Raw genomic sequence first — 16,223 nt, 5'->3', positions numbered from 1 at the left:
ACACCACTTCAGAGAAATGGCTATCCAACATCTTCTTAAAGACTTCCAGTGTTGGAGCATTCACAACTACTGGCAACTTGTTCCACTGATTAATTGTTCTCACTGCCAGGAAATTTCTCCTTAGTTCTAAGTTGCTTCTCTCCTTAATTAGTTTCCACCCATTGCTTCTTGTCCTGCCCTCAGGTGCTTTGGAGAATAGCTTGACTCCCTCTTCTTTGTGGCAGCCCCTGAGATATTGGAAGACTGCTATCATGTCTCCCCTAGTCCTTCTTTTCATTATACTGGACATACCCAGTTCCTGCAACCGTTCTTCATATGTTTTAGCCTCCAGTCCCCTAATCCTCTTTGTTGCTCTTCTCTGCACTCTTTCTAGAGTCTCCACATCTAGACTAGGAGACAAAATCTTTTCTGCATAAATATATATATATATATATATATATTTCAAATGCCAGGCTCAAAAGGGATGGTGGGTTCATCCCTTACCTTCCTTAAAGAAGGAACCAAAGACAAAATGGTTGCAAGGTCATTTACCTGTAAATTAACTGGAAAGAAAAATCATCTTGTTTTCTTTTCTTTTTTTTGTACTTTCAGCTGTTATTCAGAAGGTAGAAAAAGACTTCGTTTCCTGATCTTTATGTTCCTGCTGATTTTGGCTTTCGCCTTATAAAACCTTCATTTCTCTTTCTGATTTTTCCTGGTTATCTGGTTTTCTTTTTTTTTTTTTTATGGCTTGCCCCCGTTTGAACCTTTGCTGCTGCCAAGCATTTAAAGCAGAATACAGTGCTTGCTTTGTGTGCAAAGGCCATCGGTTCAATCATTACCTTTTCCGGATAGGACTAGAAAAAAAAAGTGTGCCAGTTCCAACTTTCCCAAATAGGGCTGGGCAGGGATGCGTCAGAAACGGCAACGTTGATTTATTGATCTCAAGCGCATTCGTGTGGCCTGTGTTGGAAACATCCTACATATCATTTTTCCAGGATAATTGCAACATTTGATAATTGCAGCCAATTAGATGTACATCCACCTGTGCTCCACATCATATTTTGCTTTGAAATCTACCGTATTTTTTGGAGTATAAGACGCACTTCCCCCCCCCTAAAAGAGCGTGGAAATGTTGGTGTGTCTTATACACCAGTGCATCTTATAGTCTGAAAAATACAATATCTTGTATCCTCACCAGATGCTGTGGATGGCTCTCAAGTCAGAGGGAATTCTGGCTCATCTGGAAATCAGCAGTATGTACAGATAGTCCTCGATTTACGACCACAATTGAGCCCAGCATTTCTGTTGCTAAGCAAAAGAGTTAGTTATTAAGTGAATGTTCCCCATTCATTATGACCTTTCCTGTCGTGGTTGTTAAGTGGATCACTTCAACTGTTCAGTTAGTGACACGGTTGTTAAGTGAACCTGGCTTCCCCACTCGCTTCGCTCGTCGGAAGGTCGCAAAAGGGGATCACGTGACCCTGGGACACTGCAACCGTCGTAACTATGAGCCAGTTGCCAAGTGCCTGGATTTTGATCACGTGATCACGGGGGAATGCTACAACGGTCATACTTGTGAAAAATGGTCGCAAGTCACTTTTTTCAGTGCCGTTGTAACTTTGAAAGAAAACAAATGGTTGTAAGATGAGGACTATCTGTATAAGAATATGTAAGGACCATTCTATTAATAGTGCTTTGGAGGGTTTTATTTTATTTATCGACTAGTTTTAATAACCGGGCATTGTCCAGGTATTTATTTATAGGGGGAAAATGTCCAGACCAAACACAGTTTCTAATGTTGGAACTTCCTCCTTTACCAGAGGGAGCTCCCTTGTGGAATACTGGGAAGCCATTACCATTGCAACTCCGCTGTGCTGTACAGTAGAAGCCATTTTACAGCAGTACGATAGAAGCCATTTTACAGCAGTACGGTAGAAGCCGTTTTATAGCAGTACAGTAGAAGCCATTTTAAGGCACAACAGGGTGTATCTTAACAGAACACACATCCCGAGGGGTGTTAGGGGTGTCTTACCCCCACAGTATTTGTTTCCAAAGAGTAAGTTATCTGTGTATCAAGTTTGGTTGAAATTGTTCAAGGCGTTCCAGAGTTATGCTGGAACATACACACAGGCATTTATATATGGAATGGAATGGAATGGAATGGAATGGAATGGAATGGAATGGGATAGATAGCTAGATAGATAGATAGATAGATAGATAGATAGATAGATAGATAGATAGATAGATAGATAGATAGATAGATAGACAGACAGACAGACAGACAGACAGACAGACAGACAGACAGATTTTATTATTTTTATAAATAACTCCAGGCGGTGAACATATTCAATGCACCTTCCTCCTTTTCAAATGAAGTTCAGTCATTCATTGCCGATCAAATACAAAAAGATTTTTTGAATGTAAAAAATTGTTGATATATTATTAGCAAGGATATCAAACACATGTTGCCTTCTTGGATGGACAAATGGTAACAGGTGGGTGGCGAACAAATTTAATTTAATAAATAAAATAAATGTTCTGTTCCTAAATTGGTCTTTCTGAGCAGTGTTTTTCAGTAAGTTCTGTCTTTGAATTCAGCTCTCCACCATCCAGCATGTAAAAATATTACAAATTCTGTAAATAACATTTGTTACTTGCGAATAACAGATACCAGATAGTAGCTGGGAATATCCAAACTCCTTGTCTGAGTTTTTATTACATGACACAAGTTTAAATATATTTAATAGTTCTGTGCTAAAGGGGGAAAAAACACCACTATGGAAAGATACTTTATTTAAATTTACTTTTTGTGTGTGTGACTTGTTTTAAGTCTAATTGTTGTGGCCGGCCAGTGGCCAGCAGAGTTGGCAGCAGATTCGGAGAGTGAGGGGGTTGGGGAGGAACCTGGGCCAGTCCTGGAGTCTGGGGAAGGCTCTGATGAGGGCTCTGGGTCGGAGGCAGAGAGGGGGCCAATGGCCGTATGCCAGTTATCAGCTGCCTTCAGAGTCAGACATCAGTGAGGCAGAAGAACATCTGGAGCCTGTTCCCAGTGTGCGCATGTGCAGAGTTGCTAGACAAAGGGAACAGCTAAAGAACAGGGGTTGACTTGGGAGTAAGGCCACAGGTGGACGATGAATGGCCCCTCCCAGAGGAAATAAAAGAGGAGCAAAAGGGGAGTGGAGTTTGCAGGAGACAATTAGTTCTCTTAATTGGCTCTTGACTCTCTGAAGCTCCTTGCCAAGTTTTGCAGATATCGGCCTGGCAGCTCTCCAAGCCAGAGAAGGTCTGTGACTGTAAATCCTCCCTGGAAAGACTTTGCTGGATGTGAATGAGCAGAATTCACAGGAAATTAATAAAAGGGCTTTTTGTCGGGACAAGGAGTTTGCTTCATGCTTTCGGGAAGCCTCGGTCAGAACACCGATGTCTAGCACAAAGCATTTGTAATCAGAAACTTATTGACCCCATAAAACGTGTACTTCATTGGCAAATACAGTTTGTGCTCTAAAGATTAGAATGGCACAACACTTTTGGCGAGGAATGTTGATGTGCAGATGTCATGTTCTATGAAAGTTGGGAAAGGGCTCAGAAATGGAAGGTTCTGTTATTGTTGGAAAGTTGACAGCCATTCTTTTTTTAAACGCTGCCATGGAACAAATTTGTGAAAATATTAGACAAGCTTTGCGTGTCACATAAGATGATAAAACGGTGTTGACTTCCTGACTCATGATCTTGAATGGCGCTTTTTATGTGTTTTATTTTTTCCCCCTTGGCAATTTATGATTCTATACGTTTGTCAAACAACAATTCAAAAGAGTGGTGCAGTGACCTGGAGGTGAAACTCTCGCCTCACAATCAGGAGGCTGTGAGTTCGATTCTAGGTAGAGGCAGATATTTCTCTCTCTCTGGGTACCAATCAGAATATATCTGCTGAACAAAACTCCGCGTTGGCAACAGAAAGGGCATCCGGCAGTAAACATTCAGCTCCATTCAATTGCCCAGACTCCACCCCACTAGGGATTATAGGGTCATTAAAAAGAGATGATGATTACATGACAGTTCAAACTTACAATGGCATTGGAAAAAGTGACTTACATCCCGTTCTCACACTTATGACCGGTCTCTTGATCAAACTTTAGGTGCTAGGCAACTGGCGTGTGTTTAGGATGATTGCCACATCCCAGGGTGCTGGAATTGTCATTTGCAATCCTCCCTAGGGAGCTTCTGGCAAGCCAAGTCAATAGGAGCAGCCAGTTTTGCTTAATGACTGGTTCATTTAACAACTCTAGTGATCCTCTTAATAGCGGTAGAAAAAGAGGTTGTAAAATGGAGCACGCTTCGCTTAATAACTGCCCCACAACAACAAACGTTTAGCTCAGTTTGGTCGTAAATCAAGAGCTAACCTTGTCTCTGTTCATTTGGGATCTGTAGCCTCTGTTTCAAAATTATTTTTCAATAAAATACTTTAAAAATAATCAGATACCAGAAGCATGTGTAGAAAATTTGAACGTTATGTCTTCCTCTGTTATGAAGACTTTGCAGGTTTTTTAAACTCTGTTTTTCCCCACCTTTTATCTCTCACTTAGTTTATTCCCATGCCTGTCCTGTATGGTGTGTTCCTCTACATGGGTGTTGCGTCCCTCAACGGTGTGCAGGTAAGTGTCAACCTTCACAACCCAGCTCTTTTTGACAAGGGCAGTAGATATTCCAGAAACCCAAGCTGGAAAAGGGGAGAACATTCATTCACACCGTCTTTTCTTCTACAAACAGGGGTGTCAAACTCGAGGCTCATGGGAAGGATCAGGTCCACGGGGTACTTAGATCTGGCCTGCGCTGTTGCCCTGGAAACAGCGAAGGATTGGCCCGCGGTGCCTCTGCCAATGAAAACGGAGCTCTCCTTCCCGAGCTCCGTTTTCACTGGCAGAGGGGATGCAGGAGGCCGTCGTAGCTCAAAGCGGAGATTGAGAGCCCGGTTTCATTGGCAGAGTGTGCGGGCTGCCACAAGCGCCCCTGGCGTGAGTAATGTCAAGCTGGCCGCGCCCTGATGCAGCCCTCAATGAAATCGAGTTCGACACCCCTCTTCCGTTCCCTTCCCTTCCCCATCCATTTACTTCCTCCCCTCCCCTCTCCTCATTGTGGGCCTGTGAGTCAGCATACAGAAACTCAAGTCTACAAATAATTATTGGACCAGCTAAGTCTCCTGTGATTGTTTGAAGCTTATCATCAGTGCCTTGTTGATTTTTGATCATTGATTCTCCAGTTTCTGGAGAAAGCATGAAAGGAAAGTCACATGGTGTTTTCTTCCCCCTTGCCTACACCAGTGTTATGTATTTGTTTTCACAGTTTTTTAAAAAAAACATATTAAAAAGCAAGATAGTCCTGCCCTCTGCAGAAACGCTCAGATTTCATCCTTGGAACATTGAATGCAAAGGTTGCCCTGCTGACATGATGAATCTTACCTGTAGCTTTAGATAAGGTTTGCAAGAGACACGCCCTGGTCTTTTAGTAAATACCCACCAAGTTCCTTGTGAAACAAATGCATGAGAAAGTAGATAATAAACTTATTTAAGTGTGGACTTTTTCAGATCGAGTTCATTTCCTGGTGAGTTCAGGCGGTTCTCTTGTCAACAGCTGTGCTATCGGAAGGATCAGCCACACTCTTAGTACAATTTTTACACGTTCCGCGCTGGAGCAGATCAAACCCGGTTTTAGTGATCCAAGTTCAACACCAGCTCGATGCGCATTAACAGACATAGCTGTATAGCACCGTGATGGCAAATCTATGGCACCCGTGCCACAGGTGGCACACAGAAACCCTCTCTGCAGGCACACGAGCCATTGCCCCAGCTCAGCTCCACTGCGCATGTGTGTGCGCGCCTCCCACTGGCTAGCTGATTTTCGGGTCTCTGCCGCACATGCACAATGGGGCTTGGGGGCGGTCGAGTGCAGGAGGAGCGTGGGGAGTGCTGTGCCTTCCCGTAGCCCATGTTTGCCCCAGGAGGCTGCAGGGAGGCCTACTAGGCTCAAAATGGGCCGTGTGTGTTTGCGGAGGGCAGCACTGTTAATGCCCATGGTCCGTTTTTGCTCGCAGGAGGCTGCAAGGAGGCCTATTAAGCCCAAAATGGATGTAGAGGTGCGGTGGCCCCCTCCCCCCGCAGCCCGTTTTTGGTCCCTGGAGGCTGCAGGGAGGTCTGTTAGGCCCAAAATGGGGGATGCGCTGCACACACACCCCTCATGACCCGTTTTTGGTCCCAGGAGGCTGTAGAAAAGCCTACTAGGCTCAAAAGATGTGTGTGTGCAGTTGTCGTCCCCCCCAATGGCCCATTTTTGGTCCCAGGAGCCTGCAGGGAGGCAGATGGAAGGGGATCCCTTGACTTCCAGAGCTAAACCTTCCCCCTTGCTCTTTCTCTGCACCGTGATGGCGCCTTTGAACTCCCCTTTCTCCTCCTCAGTTCATGGACCGCCTGAAGCTGCTCCTGATGCCTCTGAAGCACCAGCCGGACTTTATCTACCTGCGACACGTCCCCCTCCGCCGAGTCCACCTCTTCACCTTCCTCCAAGTCTTGTGCTTGGCTCTCCTTTGGATCCTGAAGTCCACGGTTGCTGCTATCATCTTCCCAGTCATGGTAGGTGGACATTTTCACACCTGTGGCATCTTTTTGGAGGTATCAGTTGTTGTGTTATACTACCCAATATATTGACAGAAAAAAAGGGACGCGGTGGCTCAGTGGCTAAGAGGCTGAGCTTGTCGATCAGAAAGACCGGCAGTTCGGTGGTTAGAATCCCTAGCGCCTCATAACTGAGTAAGCTCCTGTTCCTTGTCCCAGCTTCTGCCAGCCTAGCAGTTCAAAAGCATGTAAAAATGCAAGTAGAAAAACAGGAACCACCTTTGGTGGGAAGGGAACAGCGTTCCGTGCGCCTTCGGTGTTTAGTCATGCCGGCCACATGACCACAGAGACGTCTTCGGACAGCGCTGGCTCTTCGGCTTTGAAACGGAGATGAGCACTGCCTCCTAGAGTCGGGAACGACTAGCACATATGTGCAAGGGGAACATTTACTTTTTATATTAACAGGAACCGGTAATTTTCTTTCAACTTTAGAATTAAAATCCATTAAGGATAACCTGGAAAATCTAAGCTTGTTTGAGGCCTAAAATCAATCTCTCGGAATTTTGTTTACAGTGCTCCTCTCTTTCATGGGGTCCTAATGTCAATTTTAGTTATCTTGAACCTTAATGGCCTTCATATTCTAACTCTTCATAGCAAAATTTGACTTTCTTCTAAATCTTCTAGGATCACAACCAGGGGTGGGATTCAGCCAATTCACACAACCATGGGGCTCAATAACGGCCATTAGTGTGAAAAACGGTCATAAGTCACATTTTTTTCAGCGCCGTTGTAACTCTGGATGGTCGCTAAGCGAGCTGTTGCAAATCGAGGACTACCTGTGGAATCTTAAAAACGATTGAGGTGACAAATAACCTACATGCCAATGAGGGAATGTTGAATTCTGTCTTGACAGATCCTCGCCCTCGTGGCCGTCAGAAGGGGGATGGATTATTTCTTCTCCCAGCATGACCTCAGCTTCCTTGATGACGTCATTCCAGAAAAAGACAAGAAGAAGAAAGAGGATGAAAAGAAGAAGAAGAAAAAGAAGGGCAGCCTGGACAGTGACAATGATGACGTAAGCATGTTTGCTCTTTTAAAACAAAAGATGGCACCTTTACCCTGGTTCCACCACAAATGCACGAACGACAAAAGCGCGCCTGACTAAACCACGGTGACAAAACCGCGCCGACAAAACCGCGCCGACGAATGAGCGCTGAAGCGCGCCGACAACAGCGCGCCGACAGAAGCGCGCTGTAACCTAACTCTAAACCGAACCCTAAACCGAACCCTAAACCGAACCCTAACCTTACCTTAACTTAAATCGCGCTTCTGTCGGCGCACTGTTGTTGGCGTGCTGTTGTCGGCGCGCTTTTGACATTGCAGTTTTAGCGCTGCGGTTTTGTCGGCGCGCTTTTGACGTTCGCACTTTTGTCGGGTCACGCTTTACCCTGACTAACTTGCAAGGGCGAGAAAGACCAAGGATCATGGTTGTCCCAAAGGTTCTTTTTTCAAGAGGCAAATCGACTTCCTTATTTTTTTCTTTTCTTTGAAGATGTTTCGCTTCTCATCCCAGAAGCTTCTTCAGCTCTGACTGGACGGTGGGGAATGGAAGGATTGATATTCCTTGCAGACAGCTGGTCCTTTGCATCCTTTTAGAGAGTCGTTGAGGCCACTTGGAAGTTTATCTCTGTCCTCAGGGTCTCCTGAGTAGTGCAAATGGCTGTGGAACCTTCTTGGAACTGCTGAAGGGGTTCCTGTAGTCTGCAATTTTTCTGGAAATCCATTCGTACTCTTGCACCCGTCGAGGGTGTTCATCCAGAGGTGGGTTGCTCCCAGTTCAGCCCGGATCGGGCGAACCGGTAGTGGCAGCAGCGGGAGGATCCAGCCACCCGCCCGGGCGTTTCTGCACATGCATGAGTGAAATGGTAGTCAAAAAGATGGAAACCCGCCACTGTGTTCATCCCAAAGTGCACAGCTAAATGTCTATGGAGATTCTCAAGTCATCCAACTCATGGGTGTCCCAAAAGTGCTTTTTCAAGAGGCAAACTCGACTTCCTTATTTTTCTTTTCTTTTCTTTGAAGATATTTTGCTTCTCATCCAAGAAGCTTCTTCAGCTCTGCCAGGATGGTGGGGAATGGAAGGATTTATACTCCTTGCAGACAGCAGGTCCTTCGCATCCTTTTAGAGGGTCCTTGAGGCCACTTGGGGGTTTATCTCTGTCCTCAGGGTCTCCTGAATTAATGCAAATGGATTGCAGGAGATTTTCCACCCCGAGTCCCTTCACTGTTGAAAACGGGCGCAGGTTGTTGGGTGATGAGCCCAGGTTCTCGGCATCTTAAACTCAAAATCCTTCCATTCCCTACCACCCAGTCTTTTCTGGTCCTTAACTCTGGTCTGAAGCAAGGAAATGAGAATAAATGGCGCAAAAAAAAATAGGAACACAAACATTTCTTTAAAAAAATGCTGTGCCCCATTTTTGTTACAGTCTGACTCTCCGTTCACGGAAGATGTGCCCAGTATTAAAATCCCGATGGACATCATGGAGCAGCAACCTTTCCTGAATGATGGGAAGCCTGCCGAGAGTGAGTAGCACTGATTTTTTTGCACGCCTCGCTCCATCCGTCATAATTCCAAAACTGAGCAGACATAGATGAACAGACATCCTCCTAAGTCTGCATCGCCATAAAAATCATGATTTGTATTTGTATTTGTTTATTTGTATTTGGTTTATTTGTATGCCGCCCTTCTCCAGAAGGGACTCAGGGCGGCGAACAACTCAGGGGGGAAAGGGAACATAAACACAGTACACATAATTAAAATACACGAAAATCACACAGCCATACCAGTCGAGAGGGGAGGGGAACTCATCAACCCCAGGCCTGCCGGCACAGCCAGGTTTTGACGGCTTTCCGGAAGGCCTGGAGAGAGGTGAGGGTCCGGATCTCCGTGGGGAGTTCATTCCAAAGGGCCGGAGCTGCTACAGAGAAGGCCCTCCCCCGGGTAGTAGCCAGATGGCGAACCTGTGGCCCAAAATGGCACACGGAGCCATGTCAACAACAACACATTGACTTAAAACCTGAACTATTCCTGTTAGGGATTTTACCAGAAACTTACAGTAAAGAAAATGTCTATTTGATTATACCCATGTTATAACAGCAGCTAGGATTGTATTTGAACAAAATTGGAGAAATGGAGAGATTCCCACAGAGGAGAAGGTGATCAACCCGGAAAAGACCGAGTGGCTGTTGTGTTTCCCTCCCAATAATTTGGCTAGTGTTCCATCACTCAGGCTGGGGGGGGCAAATATTATACCCCTCAGACAGGGTTCGCAACTTGGGAGTCCTCCTGGACCCACAGCTGACCTTTGATCATCATCTGTCGGCTGTGACCAGGGGGGCATTTGCCCAGGTTCGCCTGGTGCGCCAGTTGCGACCCTACCTGAACCGGGAGGCTCTCACAACAGTCACTCGTGCCCTTGTGACCTCTAGGCTGGAATACTGCAACGTGCTCTACATGGGGCTGCCCTTGAAGAGCATCCGGCGACTTCAGCTAGTCCAGAATGCGGCCGCGCGAGTGATTGTGGGTGCACCTCGGTTCGCCCACATAACACCTATCCTCCGCGAGCTGCGCTGGCTACCTGTTGATCTCCGGGTGCGCTTCAAGGTGCTACTTACCACCCACAAAGCCCTCCATGGTAGTGGATCTGGGTACTTGAGAGACCGCCTCCTGCCAATTACCTCCTTGCGACCTATTAGATCACACAGATTAGGCCTCCTCCGAGTCCCATCCGCCAGTCAGTGCCGACTGGCAACTACGCGGAGGAGAGCCTTTTCAGTAGTAGCTCCGACCCTTTGGAACGATTTCCCCGTGGAGATTCGTACCCTCACCACCCTCCAGACCTTCCGCACAGCCCTCAAGACCTGGCTATCCCGTCAGGCCTGGGGTTAAAGATTATAATCCGTCCCCTCCCGAATGATGAATGAATGTTGCTTCTATTTTTAATTACGTACTGTCTTTATATGTCATTTTGTGTACTCCCTTCCCTATACGTTGTAAGCCGCCCTGAGTCCCCTCAGGGAAAAGGGCGGCCTATAAATAAATTTATCTACAAATCTTTATCTACAAATTAGGAAAATATTGGAATGTGCAGAAATGAACAGATTGACGCTGGCAATTAAAGAGAATTTAACTGCAATTAAAGAGAATTATTACATTACACGGGAATCGTTTTATCGATGGTTAGAGAATCGATATAAGAATTAGAAGTAAAAGTTGATGCGTAAGATATAGAAAATGTAGCAATGGAGTCAACATAATTAATAAGAGTTAAATAAATCAAGAAGAGGATTGTTACAGTATTAGACATTTAAGGGGTAGGTGTTAAGCCAGGAATAGATCAAATAATGAATATGAGAGTAAACCTTTAATTGTTATTGCACAAAATATTTGTACCCGGATGACACATGGTTTAATGGAAGATAGATTGTTTATACTAAAATAAAATAAAAACTTATTTTTTAAAAAGAGCCATGGTACCTGGCACATGCTACATCGCCTGTTCCGTCCGGGTTTCTGGCGTACATGCACGAGCAACAAGCAGCTGGCTTTCCTATGTACGGCAGGGCCAGAAACTGGAAGAGCTGCTCTTCTGTTTTCTGGCCTGGGCATGTGCACCGGCCAGCTCAATGTTGCGTGCGCATGCGCGCCAAAAACCGGAAGACTAGATTTCAGGCGTGCATGCCCCCTTGGCACCTCCTCTTCTGGGTTGCAGGCCAGATGAGCACATGCATGCATGCTCCCTTTTCGGCTCTTGGTGCTGAAAAGGTTTGCCATCACTGCCATAAAACTTTCATGGATTATTATTTTTTTAATCTTGTTCAGTAGAAGTTGTTTTTCTCCTTCCTTCCTTCCTTCCTTCCTTCGTTCCTTCCTTCCTTCCTTCCTTCCTTTCTTCCTTCCTTTTTTCCTTCGTCCTCCTCCTCCTCCTTCTTTTCTTTCTTTCTTTGTTTCTTTCTCTTTCTTTCTTTCTTTCTTTCTCTTTCTTTCTTTCTGTCTTTCTTTCTTTCTTTCTTTCTTTCTTTCTTTCTTTCTTTCTTTCCCTGCACCCGACCTGTGGAATTTTTCTTGACTTTCAAAGAATGTATTTGCTTTGAAGCCCTTAGACATACTGTGACCTTTGGGCTCTTCTCTTTCCCTCCCTCCCTCCCTGAGATTCTGGCTTTCGTTGCTTTGAGGCAGCTGCTAATGGAGCAGATTCTAGGGCTGCCTCTCACTGCAATTCTCTTTTAAGCTTTCCAAATCACCCAGCCTGTGTCTAGCCCAGGATTTAGAGATATTCTGGATCTGCGGGCTTTCTTTTTCCCTGGAGTTTTCTCCTCCTGCTGTCTAATCTTCTCTTTGTGGCGTATAGAAAACATGTTTGCAAAGAGGATCACTGATTATTTAGAAAATGACTTGATAATGGCATATTAATATAGCTGATTAAGGCCTCTTTCTCTGGCCCTTTGGAAGAATGTTTCAGCCCCAGATTATCTTATCCCTTTCTCTCCCTCCCTCCCTCCCTTCCTTCCCTTTTCTCTTTCTCTCTCTCTCTTTCTTACCCTTTTTTCTTCCACCCTTCCCCTTCCTTCATTGCCACCTCTCCTTTTCCTTCCTTCCTTCTTTCTTTCTCTTACTCTGTTTTCTTCCTCCCTTCTCCTTACTCCTTCCCCCCTCTCTTTTTCTTCCTCCTTCCCTCCCTTCTTTTTTCTTTCTCTCTCTTTGTTACTCTTTTTTCTTCCTTCTCCCTCCCTCTCTTTCTCTCTTTCCTTCCTTCTTCCCTTCTTCCTTCCTTCCTTCCTCTCTTTTTTCCTTTCTTTCTTCCCTCCCTCCTTCCTTCCTTCCTTCCTTTCTTTCTCTCTATTTCTTTCTTACTCTTTTTTCCTTCTTTCTCTTTCTTTCTTTCTCTTACTCTGTTTTCTTCCTCCCTTCTCCTCCCTCCCTCCCCTCTCTCTTTTTCTTCCTCCTTCCCTCCCTTCTTTTTCTTTCTCTCTCTTTCTTACTCTTTTTTCTCCCTTCTCCCTCCCTCTCTTTCTCTCTTTCCTTCCTTCTTCCCTTCTTCCTTCCTCTCTTTTTTCCTTTCTTTCTTCCCTCCCTCCTTCCTTCCTTTCTTTTTTCTTTCTCTCTATTTCTTTCTTACTCTTTTTTCCTTCCTTCCTTCCTTCCTTCCTTCCTCTTTTTTCCTTTCTTCCTCCCCTCCCTTCCTCCTTCCTTCCTTTCTTTTTTCTTTCTTTCTCTATTTCTTTCTTACTCTTTTTTCCTTCCTCCCTCCCTCCTTTCTTTCTTTCTTTCTTTCTTTCTCTCTCTCTCTTTCTTTCTTTCCCCTCCCTCCTCCTTCTTTCTTTCTTTCTTTCTTTCTTTCTTTCCTTCCTTCTCCCTTGCTGCTTTCATTTTCTGAGACTATCTTAGAGATCTGTTGCAAAGTGTGTGAAAAAGATGGCAGCCGTAAGGCACATACAAAGAGAGCTCTTGACTGCCAACTTGTTGTTTTCATTCTGGGAAATAGTATTTTTTTTAAAATATGAGGGCTGGCCCTTTGGTTTCAAGCCTGTCACCCTTCTTCTGATTAAAATCATACTTCAAAATTTAAAAAGTCCAGTAGGGCAGGAAATGTGTAAAGGAAGGAAAGTGAGGTGCCACGCATAGTCTGTATATAAAGAGCTGTTTAACTAACATGCCATATCTGGTTTATTTTGAGAGTGTGCTTAGCTTCTGTTTAAAGTATTTTAGGAATTAATAACCAGACCAGAAAAGCAAGAAAAGGTTTTATTTCATGTGAGTTTCTTCATATAGAAAAGAAGGATTGGACTTTCTAAGTAAAATGTTTTATTTTTTTTCAATAACACAGAAGAAAAGCCAACATTCCTTGAACGCCATACATCATGCTGATCAAATTCCTCACTTCCATTCCTACATGCCAAGGTAAGCCTCTTTGTGTGTTTCCAAATTTTATACACACACAAACATACACAAACACACATACATACACACATGCCCCTAATGAAAACACCAGGACACCTGTTTCAAACGCCTTTCATCCAGAATGTTGCCTTCAATAAATTAGGCATAAACTTCACGGAATTTCTCACCGGCTTAAAATTTCTCATGGGATTTATTGGATTTTACAATAGCAATAGCAATAGCAGTAGACTTATATACCGCTTCATAGGCCTTTCAGGCCTCTCTAAGCGGTTTACAGAGAGTCAGCATATTGCCCCCAACAATCTGGGTCCTCATTTTACCCACCTCGGAAGGATGGAAGGCTGAGTCAACCCTGAGCCGGTGAGATTTGAACCGCTGACCTGCTGATCTAGCAGTAGCCTGCAGTGCTGCATTTAACCACTGCGCCACCTTGGCTCTACAGGCACTGCGCCACCTTGGCTCTACAGGCAGCCCCTCGACCTCTACGACCGCAATAGAGCTCAGAATTTCCGTGGCTAAGCGAGACAGTTGTTAAGCGAGCTTGCCTTTCTTGCCCCGAATGTTAAGTGAATCGCAGCAGTTGTTAAAGTTAGTAGCACAGTTGTCCAGTGAATCTGGCTTTGCTATTGACACTATTTTTTTTTTTTTGGTATGAAATGTATGATACTCAGGTATCACACTGCGTGACCCGACAAATGCATGCACGACAAAAGCGCGCCGACAAAACTGCGGTGCTAAAACCGCGACGTCATCAACGCGGCGACAACAGCACGCCGACAGAAGCACGATTTAAGTTTAAGGTAAGGGTTAGGGTTAGGTTTACAGCGCGCTTCTGTCGGCGTGCTGTTGTTGGTGCGCTTCAGCGCTCATTCGTCGGCGTGGTTTAGAACTCGCGATTTTGTCACCGCAGTTTAGTCGGGCACGCTTTTGTTGAGCGTGGTTTTGTTGGTGAACCATCACACTGATGTGTAAAAAATTAAAACATTAAAAAAAACTTTTTAAAAAAAGATGAGAAGCGAAACGTCTTCAAAACAAAACAAAACCCACGAAAGTCCAGTTGAAACTCCTGAAAAAGCACTTTTGGTACGGCTCTCTTACATGACTTCCAGAGGCTCCAGAGTCTCATCCCCTCCTCACATGATCTCCCCAGCCTCCAAAAACCTCCCAAGAACAAGGTGGGCTTTCAAGACGAGCTGACAGATGTTGGCCAACGCTGGTGGCTTCACCCCAAAAACTCACGGCAACGTTTCCTTTGACACATGTGTCCTTAAGCTGACCATCCCTGGCTAAGTTCACCGTTCCTGGAAGCGTTACAATCTCTGAATGATAATTGTTGTGATTTCATCTTTCTAGGCCTCCGCAAAATCCTGATGGAAGTTGTGCCTCAGATTAGAATAGCACTCAGCTCTGAAGACCATGCCTACTTTCGGAATAGCAAGGGAACAGAACACACTGTCACAACTGCATCTTCGTCCTTTCTTGCGGGAGTCTCCCCCACAACAAAAAAAAAACTGGCCCCTTTAAGACTGGTGGACTTCAACTCCCAGAATTCCAACTGGGGGAATTCTGGGATTGGAGTCCACAAGTCTTGGAAGTGTCTGGGTTTGGGGTAGATTATGCCTGCTTTATTGAATTGGATGTCCTTTGTCTTCTTCTCTAGTCGAATGTTCAGTTGCTGTTATCCATCTAGATCGAAAGAAAACTCAAAATGTATCCCTCTTCCTTTAGATTTTATTCTATTTCCTCGCTTCAGCCCATTTGTGTGTGTTTTCTGTTGTCGCAAACTGTTTCTCTTCCCTTTCATTTCTGACCAATATTTTTTTTTCTGCCTTTTCAATTGGTGCGCCTCCTCTGTTGCTTTGCAGAAGAAGGTGCAAAAGTATTAAGGATATATATATATATATATATATATATATATATATATATATATATATATATATATATATATGTATGTATGTATGTATGTATGTATTAATTATAGCACCGTGGTTTCTTGTCAGCAAAGCAGATTGTTATTTTTATTTTCTTGCGATGCGAATCAATGTTTCTCATCCTTCTGCTCCTTTGGGGCATTTGTCGATATTAAGGTTTTGATTTTAGTTTTTTCTTTCTTTCTCTCTCTCCCTCCTTCCCTCCCTCCCTCCCCCCCTCTCTCTTTCAGCAGAACAAAACTGACTTTCAGGCAAATTCCCGATAACTCTCGATTCCTGCAAAAAAATGCTGCTATCTTAACATGGTCTTAATGTCACCTCTGCTACTGTATTTCGGTGCAAAGCAGTCGAAAAGGTGCTAACCCACACAGATGCATCCCACCCCCCCTCCCAGCATTATGATGTGACATTTGTATAACCTGCTCCTATGCAACTTTTATTTTGTAACACTGAAATGGATTCTTAAGCTGTCGGCTGTGTTGACAAAGTGTTATCCGTTTTAAATTAGAGGGGGGGGGGCTGATCTAACATTTTTGTGGGGTGGGGTGGGGTGGGGTGAGAATGATCGATTTTTAAACATTTTTTTTTTAAAAAAACTGTAAAAAAATGACTTTTCTTTTTTCCTGCAGCAGGAAATATAGTTTTGAGTAGTTCTACCTCTCGTTTCTAGATTTGGGCTTTTTTTTTCTTTACAATAAAAATAAAGAAAATGTTTTAATAATAGTAGTAATAATAATAATAATA

General features: G+C 44.4%; 1 protein-coding gene across 3 annotated transcripts in view; it reads left to right on the top strand.

Moving 5' to 3' along the window:
- Positions 1 to 16,021, top strand: part of SLC4A4 (solute carrier family 4 member 4) — a 175,386-nt gene extending 159,365 nt beyond the window's left edge. For all 3 annotated transcript variants that reach the window (XM_032224275.1, XM_032224276.1, XM_032224274.1), the window contains exons 21-26: positions 4,566 to 4,634; positions 6,432 to 6,605; positions 7,501 to 7,662; positions 9,074 to 9,170; positions 13,475 to 13,548; positions 14,902 to 16,021. In XM_032224275.1, coding sequence (XP_032080166.1) covers positions 4,566 to 4,634; positions 6,432 to 6,605; positions 7,501 to 7,662; positions 9,074 to 9,170; positions 13,475 to 13,515 — 543 coding nt within the window. In that variant the 3' untranslated portion in view covers positions 13,516 to 13,548; positions 14,902 to 16,021. The remainder of the gene's footprint in view (positions 1 to 4,565; positions 4,635 to 6,431; positions 6,606 to 7,500; positions 7,663 to 9,073; positions 9,171 to 13,474; positions 13,549 to 14,901) is intronic.
- Positions 16,022 to 16,223: the final 202 nt, after the last annotated feature.

The sequence above is a fragment of the Thamnophis elegans genome, chromosome 9, assembly GCF_009769535.1.
Source record: "Thamnophis elegans isolate rThaEle1 chromosome 9, rThaEle1.pri, whole genome shotgun sequence".
NCBI classification, from domain to species: domain Eukaryota; kingdom Metazoa; phylum Chordata; class Lepidosauria; order Squamata; family Colubridae; genus Thamnophis; species Thamnophis elegans.
This window is presented reverse-complemented; position numbering and strand designations above follow the sequence as displayed.